Here is a 17,220-nt window from a genome sequence, read left to right as displayed (position 1 = left end):
TATGGGTGTGTGTTTGTGTATGTATATATGTGTTTTGCTATGTGTGTTTAGTAGTGTGTGTGTGTGTGTGTGTGTGTGTGTGTGTTTTGCTATGGGTGTATGTGTTTTGCTAGGGATGTATGTGTGTGGTTTTGCTATGGGGGTGTGTATGTATTTTGCTATTGGTGTATATATACTGTATTTTTTTGCTATGGGTGTGTGTTTGTGTATGTATATATGTGTTTTGCTATGTGTGTTTAGTAGTGTGTGTGTGTGTGTGTGTGTGTGTGTGTGTGTGTGTGTGTGTGTGTGTGTGTGTGTTGTTGTACGTTTTTGCTATGGATGTGTGTGTGTGTATGTATTTTGCCGTGTGTGTGTGTTTACTATGTGTGTATATAGAGTATACTGTATATCCATATCTTCAGATGTAGCCACACTCACGACTAGTGTTTCCATGTCTATGAAATGTGCGTGCGCTATAGAGAGAACGTCGGCTGTGACTTAGCGCAGCACAGCGTTCACTGAAGCTTGTCGCAAAGCGTACGCCCATACCAACGCATCACAGCAAAAATGAGGCTGGCTACATCTATTTCTATCTAGCTCACATTCCTCGTAGTTAATCTTGGTGTGCACATCAGGTAGACACTGGCATAACGTGTATAAGGTTCTCTACTGTGTGACGTAACGTGTATAATGCTCTCTACTGTGTGACGTAACGTGTATAAGCCTCTCTACTGTGTGACGTAACGTGTATAAGGATCTCTACTGTGTGGCGTAACATGTATAAGGCTCTCTACTGTGTGGCGTAATATGTATAAGGCTCTCTACTGTGTGACGTAATGTGTATAATGCTCTCTACTGTGTGGCGTAACATGTATAAGCCTCTCTACTGTGTGACGTATTGTGTATAATGCTCTCTACTGTGTGGCGTAACGTGTATAATGCTCTCTACTGTGTGACATAACATGTATAAGGCTTCTACTGTGTGATGTACCGTGTACAAGGATCACTACTGTGTGATGTACCATGTATAAGGTTCTCTACTGTGTGGCGCAACGTGACTTTAGAGTACTATTGTATGGTGACACCCTTCTCAGTGAGACAAAACTCAATTTTCTGGGTGATGCACTTCACCTATTTATAATATGGGAGGGGGGCCCAATCCATATTGTTGCACCTGGGCCCACCATTCTCTAGTTCCGCCACTGCCGTTGCTAATTTTTTTTTAGGATTCTTACAGACGGAGGAGCTGTGTCAGTGACACGGAAGCTGCCTCCTGTATATACAGAGAGCTGGCACTGGCTGCAGCTAGGGGTAGCACCAGAGCGCAGCTCCTCCCGGGCCCTTCCAGTTAAGCAAGCCAGCCGAGTGAGGCTCAGGCTGATGATAGCCAAAGGTAGGCACTGGCAGCACTTGCCTCAAGCTTTAATAAATGTTGGAAGCACTGTGTTTTGTGTGTGCATGTTTTTAAGTGAGGTGTGTGTGTGTGTGTGTTTTTAAAGAAAGTTGTGTGTTCAAGTAAAAGAGGCGTGTGTGTGTGTGTGTGTGTGTGTGTGTGTGTGTGTGTGTGTAAGTGAGAGGTGTGTGTAAGTGAGAGGCAAGGATTAAAGGGGCATTTGAGCATTTCTACAGGACTATGTACAGAGCACACACCTGGTCTGGGTACACGCTACCTTACAAATATATGGAGGGGTGTCAGTTTCTGAATGTGTGTGTGAGAGGCATGTGTGTGTGTAAGTGAGAGGCATGTGTGTGTGTAAGTGAGAGGCATGTGTGTGTAAGTGAAAGCGGTGTGTGTGTGTGTGTGTGTGTGTGTGTGTGTGTGTGTGTTTTTTTAAGTGGAGGTGTGTATGTGTGAGTGAAAGAGCCATGTGTAAGTGAGAGGCATGTGTGTGTTTTTAAGTGAAAGGCATGTGTGTGTTTAAGTGAAAGGCATGTGTGTGTTTAAGTGAAAGGCATGTGTGTGTTTAAGTGAAAGGCATGTGTGTGTTTAAGTGAAAGCGGCGTGTGTGTGTTTAAGTGAAAGAGGCATGTGTGTATGTTTAAGTGAAAGAGGCGTGTGTGTGTTTTTAAGTGAATGAGGTGTTTGTGTGTTTTTTTAATATATATCGGCACACCGCTGCGCCAAAGCATCTCTATCGAGACCCACTGGCGGGTGAGGGAGCACTGTAGGTGTACTATAAAGGTATGCTGGTATCTGTTTTATTGTAATGACTGACTTGGAGTGCGTCCACTTTGTATGTGTATGTATATTACTATTGGGAAAGGTACCTGAGCACGCTACTACTGTTCACCCTGAGTGCCGGATAGCTCCATATGGTATGTGTGTGTATATGTAAGGGGGCACCAACATTTATCATGCCTCCGGGTGACTGGGACAAACTTACGCCACTGTCGCAACCCATGCATACACACTAGATGATGTGGATGATTTGTCGTTCCAATTCGGCACAAAATGACATATCATCCAAAATATTGTCTAGTGTGTACCCAGTTTAAGATTCAAGTGCTTTGTTGTTATGTGGAAATGGGCGTGCACCTTTGCTTAAACCCCCCACCAAAAAAAAATAAAAAATAACATGCTTAAAAATGCACTATATCCACCTTTTAATTCATTTTAATTATCTTATACCACTAACTGAAACTGCTGTAGCAGTATACAAGGAATGTCCTACCTACAGTGGCGGATTTAGGGGGGGGGGGGGCACCAAGGCACGTGCCCCCCCTGTCATTTGTAACAGTCTGCGCTGCTACACGCACCCGGCACCCGACATGTCCCCCTCTCCTGTTAGTTGCTGCTGCTGCTCTGCGTGTGTGTGTTCCTCCTCCTGATTGGCTCCCTGGAGAAATGTGACCTGCAGTCAGTGCAGGTCAGGAGCCGAGCAGGAGGAGGAACACAGATCCAGACCACGGCGGCGGCTGAGGGACAGTGCACCGCTTCCGCCCGCCGCCGCTGAGGGACAGCGCACCGCCGCCGCCCGCCACCGCTGAGGGACAGCGCACCGCCGGCGCCCGCCACCGCTGAGGGACAGCACAAAGGAACAGTGCACAGCAGCGCAAGGGTCCGGGAGAGCAGCCGCCAACCGAGCAAGAAGACGACGCCTGCCTGACTGGCCCTGCTTTCTACTGGTGAGTGGTCTTTTGTTTGGGGGTGGGGGGGGGTGACCCGGGGACGGTATAGAATAGTTCTGCTGCCTGCTGTGAGTGGTCTTTTGCTGGGGGGTGATCTGGGGAGGGAGAGAATGGTGCTGCTGCCTGCTGTGAGCGGTCTTTTGCTGGGGGGGGAGTGGGGGTGACTGGGGGAGGGAATGGTGCTGCTGCCTGCTGTGAGCGGTCTTTTGCTGGGGGGGGGGGGGTGACCTGGGGAGGGAGAATGGTGCACTTTGAGCGCGGTTGATTCTATATCCGAGTGGGAGAAGGGAGCTTCTGACGTACTTAGGGGAGGATACACGTCACCAGGGGGAGGAGCTATGGGCAAACAGGGTACCCGAAAAGTACCCTCGCAGGCTCGCTTCGCTCGCCACGCTTCGGGCTCGGTGACTCGCTTCGCTCGCCACCTGATTACTAAATGTAATAGTTGGTGGCGTGGATAGTAGAGGAACTATCCCGCTGGCATAGCTCCTCCCCCTGATGGAGATGGTCCCTTAGCCCACTTGTTTCTAGCATCTACCCTTTGAGCACATTGAGCACTTGACCACACACCCTCACACAATTGGTCACACCCACTAAAACTTGGTCACGCCCACTCCACTTCTGACTCCACCCCTCCTTGATAGCACAAGCACTTATGGTGCCCCCCCTGTAATTTTTTTCTGGATCCGCCCCTGCCTACCTACCACTCCGTCTGGAAATGCTGCACTTCAGCCATACGGGTGGTCTTCAGTTTGCCGGTGGCTGGGCTCCCGACGACAAGCATACCAGCGCCGGAATCCCGACTGCTGGCATACCGACACCTTTTCTCCCTCTTGGGGGGTCCATGACCTCGGGAGGGAGAATAGATAGTGTGGTGCGCGTATCGTGCAACCGTGCCCACAGCGTGGCGAGCACAGTGAGCCTGCAAGGGGCTCATTTGCGCTCGTCCAGCTGTCGGTATGCCGGCGGTCAGGATTCTGGCACTGGTATGCTGGCCGCCGGGAGCACGACCGCCGGCATCACATACTACACCCCGCCATACACCTGTGCACTTTCCATGGCAGAAATCATGTGCGCCAATGCAAATCAAGGTGCATGGCATCACTGGATAGACTTTTTCTGTGGCTTAGGACATTGCACACTTTGTAAATTATACCCCATGTGCACCAACTAGCAAATTAGGTCTCCACATCCAATAATCTTTATGCCTTAGTTATATACTGCAGTCAACCCACCTCCACTCATCATGTACTCGCGCAGGATGGGCAACCGGAAGTTTCCTGTGAGTGTAGTCAAATGAGGCCGAATTCCAGGGAATTTTTGGGAGAAACCTGTGGATTCTGTGACAAAATTACAAAACGCTCCAATACACAGGATTCCATGGGGATGTGAGCCAATGATGTAATTACGTCCTGGAGGTAGGTTGTGAGTCTTCACGAGCTGTGAGGAGGAAGCAAAATGTAGAACAAATGAGGAATGTACATAGGCTGTGATACAAAGGCAACAAAATATGTTACAGTCTGACACAAAATCAACAGGGCCCTCAATAGATTTATGGCGAACCAGACAATTTTTTATATCACTATCATACCTCCCAACATGTCCATCTCCAGGAGAGACAGAATGCTCTGTTCCTGGACTTTCTTGGTAATGTATGATTGCCATCACCTGTGGTGAACTAGTCATTTGATAAGAAAGGTGTTTCACCACAGGTAATGGCAAGCATAAATTAAGAAGGAAGTCCAGGAACAGAGCATTTTGTCTCTCCTGGAGATGGTTATGTTGGGAGGTATGTATACACTATGTCCAATTAATAAAATTAAGGATTTAGAACAATAACGTTACTATGCTTTGGGGTGGGTAAAGCAAACCTATTCCAAAAATTTGTACAAAAAATTCCAAATTTACATCTGGTATTGTGATCTAAGAATCTAGGTCATGCTCTGCTGGTTATAGAGACAAATTGTTGCCTTTCCTTGTTCTAATGTGGATTACAGGGGGTTAATTTGCTGAACCCCAGATCTCCAGTAAGAATACAGACGGTCAGAGTGCAAAATAGGCTACAGCAATGTTGAGGTGTAAATAGAATGGGTAGCTCCATTTTGTTGGCACATACCCTTTGGGCCAGACATGACCAACCCGTGGTACTCCAGCTGTTGCAAAACTATAAGTATCAGCATGCCTTACCAGCATGTGGGAGGGTATACTGGGACTAGTAGTTTCACAAGATATTAAGCCTTAGAGAGTTATAAAGTGGAGAGAAATAATCTAGGCCTACCATCCAATTAGTTCCCAAGTGTTATTTTTTAAGCACAGCCTGTAATATGGCAGTTAGGAGCTGATTGGTTGGCACAGTACTTTCAAACTCATCTCATCTATATCTGCACCATCCCTTTAAACCAGGGGTGGGGAACCTTTTTTCTACCGAGGGCCATTTGGATATTTATAAAATCCTTCGGGGGGGCCATACAAAAATTCTCAACTTAAAAAATTACCCTGCCCCCCAGTAGGTCTGCCCCTTAGAGGCACTATGTGTGCGCGCCGGAGGCGCATGCACCAAAAAAATGGGTGTGGCCAATTAAAATGGGACGTGATACACATATGCCCCCAATAGTGCAGTGCCAGATCCACAATTGCCCCCACAGTGCCAGGTATACAAATGCCACCACAGTGCCAGGTATACAAATGCCCCTCACAGTGCCAGGTATACAGATGCCCCCACAGTGCCAGGTATACAAATGCCCCCACAGTCCCAGGTATACAAATGCCCCTCACAGTGCCAGGTATACAGATGCCCCTCACAGTGCCAGGTATACAAATGCCCCCCACAGTGCCAGGTATACAAATGCCCCCCACAGTGCCAGGTATACAAATGCCCCTCACAGTGCCAGGTATACAGATGCCCCCACAGTGCCAGGTATACAGATGCCCCCCACAGTGCCAGGTATACAGATGCCCCCACAGTGCCAGGTATACAAATGCCCCTCACAGTGCCAGGTATACAGATGCACCCACAGTGCCAGGTATACAAATGCCCCTCACAGTGCCAGGTATATAGATGCCCCCACAGTGCCAGGTATGCAGATGCCCCCCACAGTGCCAGGTATACAAATGCCCCTCACAGTGCCAGGTATACCGATGCCCCCACAGTGCCGGTATACAGATCCCCCCCCCACAGTGCCAGGTATACAGATGCCCCCACAGTGCCAGGTATACAAATTCCCCTCACAGTGCCAGGTATACAGATGCCCCCACAGTGCCAGGTATACAGATGCCCCCCCCCCACAGTTCCAGGTGTACAGATGCCCCCCACAGTGCCAGGTATACAGATGCCCCCCCACAGTGCCAGGTATACAATTGCCCCTCACAGTGCCAGGTATACAGATGACCCCCCCGTCCGTGTCCCCCCCCCCGTGCTGCTTACCGCTGCTTCTTTCAGCGGGACACGGAGGAGAGCGCGGCTATGTTGGGCGGCGGTGTGTAGGACTTGAAACCAGCCGCCGGTTCGAGAGCCAATCAGAGCTCGCGGACCGGCTGCCGCGGCTCCTGATTGGCTGCCGGTCCGCGAGCTCTGATTGGTTCACGAACCGGCGGCTGGTTTCTAGTCCTACACGCCGCCGCCGCCATCCGCCGCGCTCTCCTCCTGAGTCCCTGTCCTGACAGCTGAGACACGCTGCCGCCGGACTGAGCGGCGGCGTGTCTCACAGAGAAGCGGGTGGGCCGGAGCAAACGGCTTCGCGGGCCTTATACGGCCCGCGGGCCGGAGGTTCCCCACCCCTGCTTTGAACCTAGACGCTCATGAATTACACAGGTTCTGTGGCTGATTAAAGCCAGATGAAATGCAGTCGTTCAGCCACAGAACCTGTGCAATTCATTATTGTCCCTGTTTAAAGGGATAGTATGGTAAGCCTTACCAGGCCTGATCTGGGCTACATATATTTAAAAGCACAGCTTTTTGATCTCGGAATGTAAAGTGGAAATAATATTAAATACAAAACACTGCCTTTGTTGAACTGACTAAATTAAACTAAATCACTCACATATCTGATCAAGATTATTTAAGTTTCAATAAGACATAAGACATAAAGGAGCGCTGATGGTATATAAGTAAAAATATTTCTAATATTTATTAGAGTTCAACACAATAAAAACAATTAGGCCAATAGTAACCAGACAAAAATGTATCCACAATATTTCTGATTGTATAAAAACTGTATACAGATTCAGCTGTAATCACTCATATTAGATCGATTGTGTTTAAGTGCAGCTGAATCAGCTTTGATATGTGCAGTACTGTGGTCCATTGGTTATCATAATAAAGTGAAGGAGTCCTCCAATGTATGTATATACCAGAGGGATCCCACGGTATTACAGTGAATAATTTAAGTAGTTCAATATCCTCACTTATAGGTCAGTGTTCTCACCCAATGTTGGTAAACTCCGCTGGTTACTGTCAATAGCAAAGTGCAGTGTGAGCTACAAGCGGCTGTAAGTCTCCCTCACAGATGGATCAGAGGGAGATGCCGCGAGCTCTGATGATCAGTCTACAGACAGGGCGTCTCATCACAGCGGCGGACGGTAGCGTTCCGTCCCGTGTGACATCGGTGAGGATCAATGAAATTGGTTATAGCGGGGTTAAACGAAGTGGATGAATCACCTTCAATGGACCGACAGTAGCCACAACCCTCAACGCATTTCTCCACCACAGGCAAACGGCAGTTTCCTCGGGAGATATGAATACCCAGTAGAGAAATGAATGGGTATTTAAGCCCATATATATATGGGGATTAGTGTGTTCTTTGTTTCCCACCACTATCTACTATAAGTATTAATCTTATTGTCTAAGTATGATATTATATGTATAGTTCCCTTTTCTTTTTAACAAAAGAGCACCTGTATTAATCACATCATATGGATCAACTCTATACAAATTAAGCAACACCGACCATTCACCCAGGTGTGCATATCACGACTTAAAAGCCAATTGGATACAAATGGTTTAAATACCCATTCATTTCTCTACTGGGTATTCATATGTCCTGAGGAAACCGCCGTTTGCCTGTGGCGGAGAAACACGTTGAGGGTTGTGGCTACTGTCGGTCCATTGAAGGTGATTCATCCACTTCGTTTAACCCCGCTACCTCAGACGGAATATGTTACTACAGGAACGTATAGCTGCCGAATCTCTTTCCACTGAGGCCAACCCACTAGATATGCATCATCTATTTAATAGACTAGAGAATCTTTTAAAAGCAGAGACGAGGCATTGGCTCAACAAAATGACTCTTTAAATATATCAAAGAAAAAATTATTCCTAGAGGAAGAATTGCTCCTTTAAGGATGATGTCGACCTAACAAAAAAGTGGAACGAGATTTTGGACAGCTGCTCCTTCTCTCTAATGGAGCTCTTAGTTACTTATCATGAAACCAAAATGACCAATATCTGTGTAGAAATAGAAAAGGTACAAAAAATGTTGAAACCTTTCGATATAAGGGCAGATTTCAATAATTGTGATTACATTTTGAACCAAAAGATAGAGGAATTTGAAAAAGATTATTTCCAACAAAAACAAAAAACTAGACAGAGATAGATATGACTATTTTAAGAACATAGTGCATACCTATAATAGAGGTGGGAGGAGAACTATGGATATGTATAAACAACCAAGTTTCCAAAAGTCATCTCCAGATTCCTCCAAAAATAAAAACAAAAATACACAATCCAATTATGGTTCAAGAACTAATTTACTTACATAAAAATAACTCAAAATTGGATTCGAGAAATGAGAGAAGACCCCACCACCCCCCTCAACTCAAGTTAGAACCCTGACACATATGAGGGAATACACTCACAAGGGGGCTAGACCTAAGAATCCCCACCTAATGTCTGCAAGGTATGAGGAGACAAGCAACACCATCAACTCCCCTCATTTTTTAGAACGGGAACTCTATCCCATATGGAAGAACAGAAACAAGTTCAGCCACCTAGAACCAAAATCTCCAAAAAGAAGAAGAGAATCAAATTTAGAGGATGTAGAGGAGGAAGAAGGGAATCCCGAAAAAAGCTCAAAACTACATTGAGGAACAAAGTGATATTTAACTTGTCCTCCAGATCTTTATCTGAGAGTGAAAAAGCCATTTAGGCGAAAGGGTTAAAATTTGCACCCGTAAAAGATCCCCAATTCTTCGACCTCTACATCGAACTAAATAGATACATTTGTGATCTCTGTAGAAAGAGATACTTTCACAACAAAACTCTGAAAAATAAAGGCATCATAGGGACCCCTATAGTATTAGATTCAGATGATCAATCTACTTTGGACATCTTGATAGATCTACAGTTGGAAGGTAAAATATCACAAAGGGTTCCCATTTTTGATGCAAGTAGCACCAACAGTGGTAACCCATTTTGGAACAAAAGTGAGTTCTATCCAACTTATTATAAAAGTGGCTATATAGAAACTTTATACACCACCACCCTACAGGATTTTAAAAATCTTTGTGAAAACAGGAAAAAAGGGAAAAGAAACCAGCATTCCAAGAAAGGGAAAAAGAGTAGGTCTGGTAAAGTTAGAGACAATCTACATCCCAACGAGAGACGTGCCCTAAAGGACTCTGCAAAGGGATAACACTATTATGATTAAAGCTGCTGACAAGGGGGGAGGGATAGTTATTCAGAATGTCTCCGAGTATCTACAGGAGGCTTACCGGCAACTTAATAATACAAAATTTTACTCCAAACTACATAGTGATCCTACTCTGTGCTACATTGTTGAGTATAAGGAGTTACTTATGAATGCCTTGGCGTGTAGTGCAATCTCCAGAAATTAATATCAATCCCACCACCCCCACATACTACCATCTCCCTAAAATCCACAAATCCTTCACGTCACCACCTGGTCACCCTATCATTTTGGGTGTGGGTTCCCTCACTTCGCACCTTTCGGCTTTTGTAGATTCATTTTTGCAACCCCTTGTTAAAAATCTCAAATCCTATATTAGAGATACCACTCATTTTTTACAGTTAATTAGTAATATTAATTGGCAGGAAAGTTACTTATTAGTTACCTGTGATGCTGAATCATTATATACAAATATCCCTCACAATAATGGTTTACAGACAATTAAACACTATCTGGATCTTGAGTCCTCTATTCCCGATCACTTGAATTAATTTATTTTAGATGCCATTCACTTTATTTTAACACGTAATTATTTCACATTTAATGGTGATTATTATTTACAGATGCATGGTACTGCCATGGGCACCAGGTTCACCCCAAGTTTTGCTAATCTATACATGGGACGACGTCTCGAGGATCAATATATCTGGGATGGTCCTTATCGGGCGGACCTGTTGCTCTATGGCAACAGTTTGGAATGGGGACACCTCTTCAGTCACTTCTTTTGTTGATCATTTGAACACCAACATGTATGGACTCACTTTCACAAGCACAATCCACAACACGGATATCACCTTTCTGGATATTACACTGCACGCTGAGCCATCTACAGGCAGACTAACTACGAGAACTTATAAGAAAAAGGTTGATTGCAGCTCCTTTCTCAACTATTCAAGTTGCCATTATCGCCCTTGGCTAAATAACATTCCTAAAAGTCAATACTTAAGACTTAAGAGAAGCTGCTCGAATGATTCGGATTTCACTATGCAGAGCAATGAGCTCACACAATCATTCAGAGATCAGGGGTACCCTCAAGAGGTTTTGGATAAAGCCTTCTCTGAAACTCTTGCAAGAGATAGAGATGATCTTCTTCTTGTGAGGGCTCCTGAGGCTCCTCCACCTTCTGGGTGCCGTGTTTTTTAAATGATCACACTGTCTCCATACACTAAATTGAAATGTGCAATTATTGATATAATCTGATATCCGGGGCACCGGATAAATGTACCGTAGGACGTTACTAGATATTAAATAAGTGTTGTCTCCCTCTCACCAGGGATTTAGTAAGGCTTATCTGGGCATAGTTGAGAGAACGAGCATGATATAATGCACTATTGCTTAATACGGCAATGAACAATAAGACACGCAGCTAACTGACATCTAATCTCCGTTCTCATTCAGTCAGTCTAAAAGGGTTAACCCACAGAAACAGATAACTCAATTTCTATGTATAGAAAAGACTGCATAATGTGTTATACGGCATTCGCAGGAGAATGTAACCAGCAGTACATGCTTTGGACACATTGTAAATCAGCCAGGTTACGATAGCACTGACACGGCTGAATTTGAAACATTTGTTGCGGATCACTGAATACATGGGTCTACTGTCTGCACAACACGTTAGTGACACTTTGTATTGCAGTAAGACCATTCTAGCCTGATTTAATCAGCCGTATATTACATACTGTATTAAGTGATATAGATCTAATACTGGGAGCGCATACCATCGAGATCCTCTGATTCAGCAATACTATTACGGCTTGTTTGAGCTGCTTCTTATCAATTACATACAGGAGCAGGGAGATTGAGGATAATTTACTTACTCCCAGGTACTGTGGAAGGCTATGCTCGAATAGGATTAACCCCCTAACTGACGTGTGTGAATGCATGTTATATGAGAATATCTATCTAAGTGATTTCGTTCTGCACAAGGGAAGTGTTCAGATCATATCGCTGCAGTGCCCTAGTTTTTAACACAAACCTTACATGGTGGGAATATGTCCTGTTGGGAATATACTTAGAATTTTAGAAAGTTGGGACCACATAAATAAAAATCACTATGTATTGAGATAGGGTCACTCTAACAATCCCTCTACATTAGCAGTAGTCACAAGTGGTTCAGAACTGTATCCACTTAGGGTATCAATACGTGAATTGCTGATTATGATCACTGTATCCTGTGATCAATAGTGGAATCCTCAATTAAATTATCCCAACAGTAAGCCTAAATATCCCAAGGAGGGGAGCGCACAATTTATGTATACAACCCTATAGGTCAATATTGACAATAAGCACAACGATATAGTTGTATAATTATTACAAGAGAGAATTATCTAGCTGACTGATCATATACGAGACTAGTGTGTGTTCTAATTTTATCTTTATTTTTTCTTTTGCACTATTCACTATTTCACATATTCTCTTTGAATACTTCGCTAGCTATCCACTATTAGTATTTTAAACTAATTATAATAAAGGTTATGTTTTATAGGGAGTTGTCCCATACCCAGATTCAGATTTTCCATTACAGTAAGTTACAGATGAGTGCCCCAATGTGGAATACTATTTCTTTTTGTGTTTTAATATGATTAACTTATTCCAGGGAGCACCCCCAAATTAATGGTTAATACCAAGAATTTTCTCTGAAAATTGTTTTCAATTATAAAAATGGGAAGTAACTTACTGATATGAATATATAATCTATATGATCTGTGCGGATTTTTTCTTCTTTCAGCTCCTCCACCCTTGTCAGTACCATCAAACTATGAACCAGTCTTTATCTCTAAATTCAATAATGCTTCAAATTCAATTAGAAAAATAATTAACAAGAATTTTCCAACCCTAAAAATGGATAGAATCCTTGCAGACTCCCTGGAAAAAGAAGCTAAAATTATCTTTAAGAAAACTCAGAATCTTCAAAACTATTTATCCCCGAGCCACTTTTCCTTAGGAAATGACTTAGGAAATGACTCGGGACCCCCCAGTTCCAATTTAAGTGTTTCGAGATCAGGTTGCTTCAAATGCAATAGATCTAAATGCATCACCTGTGCATACATGAAAGAGAGTACACAATTTTTATCATATAGAACTAAAGAATACTTCGATATAGTGGGCAATATAAACTGCCAGACATTTGTGGTTTATGTAATCTCCTGCATTTGCGGCTGCCAATATGTCGGTAGAACAGTACGCTCTCTGAACACTAGGTTCTTAGAACATAGAAGATTAATTCTTAATAAGTCAACTAAACACAGTGTACCTAGACATGTTTGCTCACTCCATGGAGGTGATTGTGGAGTTTTGTCCATACAGGGAGTTGAACATATAAAACAGACATTCTGAGGTGGGGATAGATATAACCTCTTCTGTAAGAGGGAAGCATACTGGATTTGTATGCTAGATACTTTGTTCCCTCTAGGTCTCAACGAAAACATTGAGCTGAATAATATAATAATATTAATATTAATATTATAATAATATATAATAATATTAATATTAATATTAATAATATTAATTAATATTAATATAATAATAATATATGAATCAATATCTGTATGTCATTCTAATTTATCCTATAGCTCCCTTTTTTCTTCTCCCCCCCCCTTTCCCGCCCTCCCCCCCCCCCCCCCCTTTTTGCGGTTTTCTAATAATTCTGTTAAGAAATCTAGTCTATACATACATATATATCCTTTGAGATTTCTATGGAGTATACTTTACACATGGTACCTTGTATCTATCTCTGGATTATTATTTTTTGTCTAGTGTGATATGCGCAACAATAGACTCATATGTATATTCACCAATCTACACTGAATTTGACAACGCACATGGCTAACTCAGATGGTCTCTGTCACAACTACTGAGGATTCAGAAAATACTTACCTGTTTAATTATTATCTGTATATCTTAGGAACATCTATTTCAATATTTTCTCTCCTACTATTTTGAATACAGTGGTTTGGTCCTGCATGTTCTGGGTGGGTTATCAGTGTTTATCAAAATAGGCTGAATAGTTCATACAGCTGTAGGTACTTCTTCCACCTTAATTTTGCTACAACTTTGACTTATTTATTGCCTCCTCTCAATATACGTATCTAATAGATTAAACCTATAATACGTATGTATTCCCCAATAACAACTATTGGGGTGTGCTTTAACTGTTCTAAATGGCTGTAAACATTAAAACATAAAAATACATGAACAATACAGAATTTTAAAAATAAACAAAGTAATTGAGTCTAAATTAGATGAACCGACAACCTATTACACTGTAGCTCAGTTACCTACTCACTGAGCTATCTTAGCTGTCTAGTTATTATGAACTCTTTTGAAATACTTGTTTCTTGGAGCTTTCTAATCAAATTAATGGTTATACTCCTCTGAGATGCCTCTTTTTATATTGACAGACCTTCCAACATGACCCACCCCACTAGGTACAAAATGCTCTGTTCCTGGACTTCCCTTTTAATTTATGATTTCCATCACCTGTGTTGAACTAGGTAAATGATAAGAAAGCGGTTTCTTCACAGGTGATGGCAATAATAAATTAAGATGGAAGTCCAGAAACAGAGCATTTTGTACCTAGTGGGGCGGGTCATGTTGGAGGGTATGTATTGAATATACTGTATGTGTTTTCAGAAAGTGGTGGGAATAACTTGAAACACGAAACCCCTTCAAAGAAATAGTGAGGATGATAAATATACAAGCTATATATATAAAAAATAATCTCTATAAAGCAAGATGTATTTAATGTCAAACTAATAAAGCGACATACTAGGTATCTGTATGTCCATTAGAAATTCTATCTGTATATATATATATATATATATATATAGGGATTAGTGTGTTCTTTGTTTCCCACCACTATCTACTATAATTATTAATCTTATTGTCTAAGTATGATATTATCTGTATAGTTCCCTTTTCTTTTTAACAAAAGAGCACCTGTATTAATCACATCATGTGGATCAACTCTATACAAATTAAGCAACACTGACCATTCACCCAGGTGTGCATATCACCACTTAAAAGCCAATTGGATATAAACGGTTTAAATACCCATTCATTTCTCTACTGGGTATTCATATCTCCTGAGGAAACCGCTGTTTGCCTGTGGCGGAGAAATGCGTTGAGGGTTGTGGCTACTGTCGGTCCATTGAAGGTGATTCATCCACTTCGTTTACCCCCGCTATAACCAATTTCATTGATCCTCACCGCTGTCACACGGGACGGAACGCTACCGCCCGCCGCTGTGCTGAGACACCCTGTCTGTAGACTGATCATCGGAGCTCGCGGCATCTCCCTCTGATCCATCTGTGAGGGAGACCTGCAGCCGCTTGTAGCTCACACTGTACTTTGCTATTGACAGTAACCAGCGGAGTTTACCAACATTGGGTGAGAACACTGACCTATAAGTGAGGATATTGAACTACTTAAATTAAATTATTCACTTTAATACCGTGGGATCCCTCTGGTATATACATAAATTGGAGGACTCCTTCACTTTATTATGATAACCAATGGACCACAGTACTGCACATATCAAAGCTGATTCAGCTGCACTTAAACACAATCGATCTAATATGAGTGATTACAGCTGAATCTGTATACAGTTTATATACAATCAGAAATATTGTGGATACATTTTTATCTGGTTACTATTGGCCTAATTGTTTTTATTGTGTTGAACTCTAATAAATGTTAGAAATATTTTTACTTATATACCATCAGCGCTCCTTTATGTCTCTATTGAAACTTAAATAATCTATATCGTCTAAGGCATGGGTCTTCAACCTGTGGCCCTCCAGCTGCTGTGGAACTACACATCCCAGCATGCCCTGCCTCAGTTTTAGCATACATTAATAGCAAAACTGTGGCAGGGCATGCTGGGATGTGTAGTTTCACAGCAGCTGGAGGGCCACAGGTTGAAGACCCATGGTCTAAGGCATCCAGTTGCCGCATAGGAGCTGCTATCTAATAATCAACATATTTGGTGCTCATTTAATACATGTAACATTGCATTAGCGCCTGATTTAGCTAGGTAACTATATCTTGCATGTTGTGTATATATCTGATCAGACTGAAATTAAACCAATTTCTCATACGTCCTAGAGGATGCTGGGGTCACCATTAGAACCATGGGGTATAGACGGGATCCGCAGGAGACATGGGCACTTTAAGACTTTCAAAGGGTGTGAGCTGGCTCCTCCCTCTATGCCCCTCCTCCAGACTCCAGTTTTAGAATTGTGCCCAGTGAGACTGGACGCACTACAGGGGAGCTCTACTGAGTTTCTCTGAAAAAGACTTTATGTTAGGTTTTTTATTTTCAGGGAGTGTGCTGGCAACAGTCTCCCTGCTTCGTGGGACTTAGGGGAGAGAAGTATGACCAACTTCTAGTGAGTTCAATGGCTCTGCTTCTGGCTGACAGGACACCATTAGCTCCTGAGGGTGCTGATCGCTGGGTACGCCTAGATGCCCACTCCCACAGCCTGCCGTCACCCCCTTACAGAGCCAGAAGTCAGAAGACAGGTGAGTAGCAGAAGAAAAGAAGACTTCTTCCTCAGTGACGGCATTCTGAGGTACCGCGCAGCGAATGGAACGCCGCGCGCCATGCTCCCACACACACACAGCACTGCAGGGTGCAGAGTGCGGGGGGGGGTGCCCTGGGCAGCATAACAGCCTCAATTTCCACTGGCTAGAGGGGACATTAGTGCCAAGGCACTGTCCTAACTCCCGCCAGTATAATTATTTGTTAAAATAAGCGGGGCAGAAGTGCGCCATTAAGGGGGCGGAGTTTCTTCCTCACAGCTCACTCTCAGCTCGGCGCCATTTCTTCTCCACAGGGCTGCAGAGGCGCTGGTCCTTCCTCACACTGCTGACAAGTATCAGGGTGCAAAATGGGGGGGGGGGGGGGCACAGTATAATTTGGTGCAATATATTTGATATGTAAAGCGCTACAGGTCTGGGGCATTTGTTAGTGTTTTCAGACCCGTTAATTTGGTGCTGGGTTGTGAGCTGGCAAATCCCCTCTGTGTCTCTCTGACAGACTTTACTGTGGGTCTGTCCCCTATATGCCCGGTGTGTCTGTGGGTGTTTGGTACACGTGTGTCGACATGTCTGAGGCTGAGTGCGCTTCCCAGGAGGAGGCTGTATTAGGGACACAAACGGCTATGGGGGTGACCCTGTCGGCACTGCCGACTCCTGATTGGGTAAATGTTTTGAATGCTTTGAATGCTAATGTGGCTCTTATTAGTAAGAGATTAGATAAGTCTGAGTCTCAGGCCCAGGCATGGAAGAAATCTGTGGAGGATGTGTTATTACAAGTACAGGGCCCCTTGGGGTCACAAAAACATACTTTTGCCCAGTTGGCAGACACTGGTACCGACACGGACACTGATTCCAGTGTCGACTATAGTGATTCCAGATTAGA

General features: G+C 43.5%; 1 protein-coding gene across 2 annotated transcripts in view; it reads right to left on the bottom strand.

Moving 5' to 3' along the window:
- Nucleotides 1–17,220, bottom strand: part of LOC134948853 (diacylglycerol O-acyltransferase 2-like) — a 116,600-nt gene that overhangs the window by 67,864 nt on the left and 31,516 nt on the right. For both annotated transcript variants that reach the window (XM_063937100.1, XM_063937101.1), the window contains exon 5: nt 4,347–4,551. In XM_063937100.1, coding sequence (XP_063793170.1) covers nt 4,347–4,551 — 205 coding nt within the window. The remainder of the gene's footprint in view (nt 1–4,346; nt 4,552–17,220) is intronic.

The sequence above is a fragment of the Pseudophryne corroboree genome, chromosome 8 (genome assembly GCF_028390025.1).
Source record: "Pseudophryne corroboree isolate aPseCor3 chromosome 8, aPseCor3.hap2, whole genome shotgun sequence".
NCBI classification, from domain to species: Eukaryota; Metazoa; Chordata; class Amphibia; order Anura; family Myobatrachidae; genus Pseudophryne; species Pseudophryne corroboree.
This window is presented reverse-complemented; position numbering and strand designations above follow the sequence as displayed.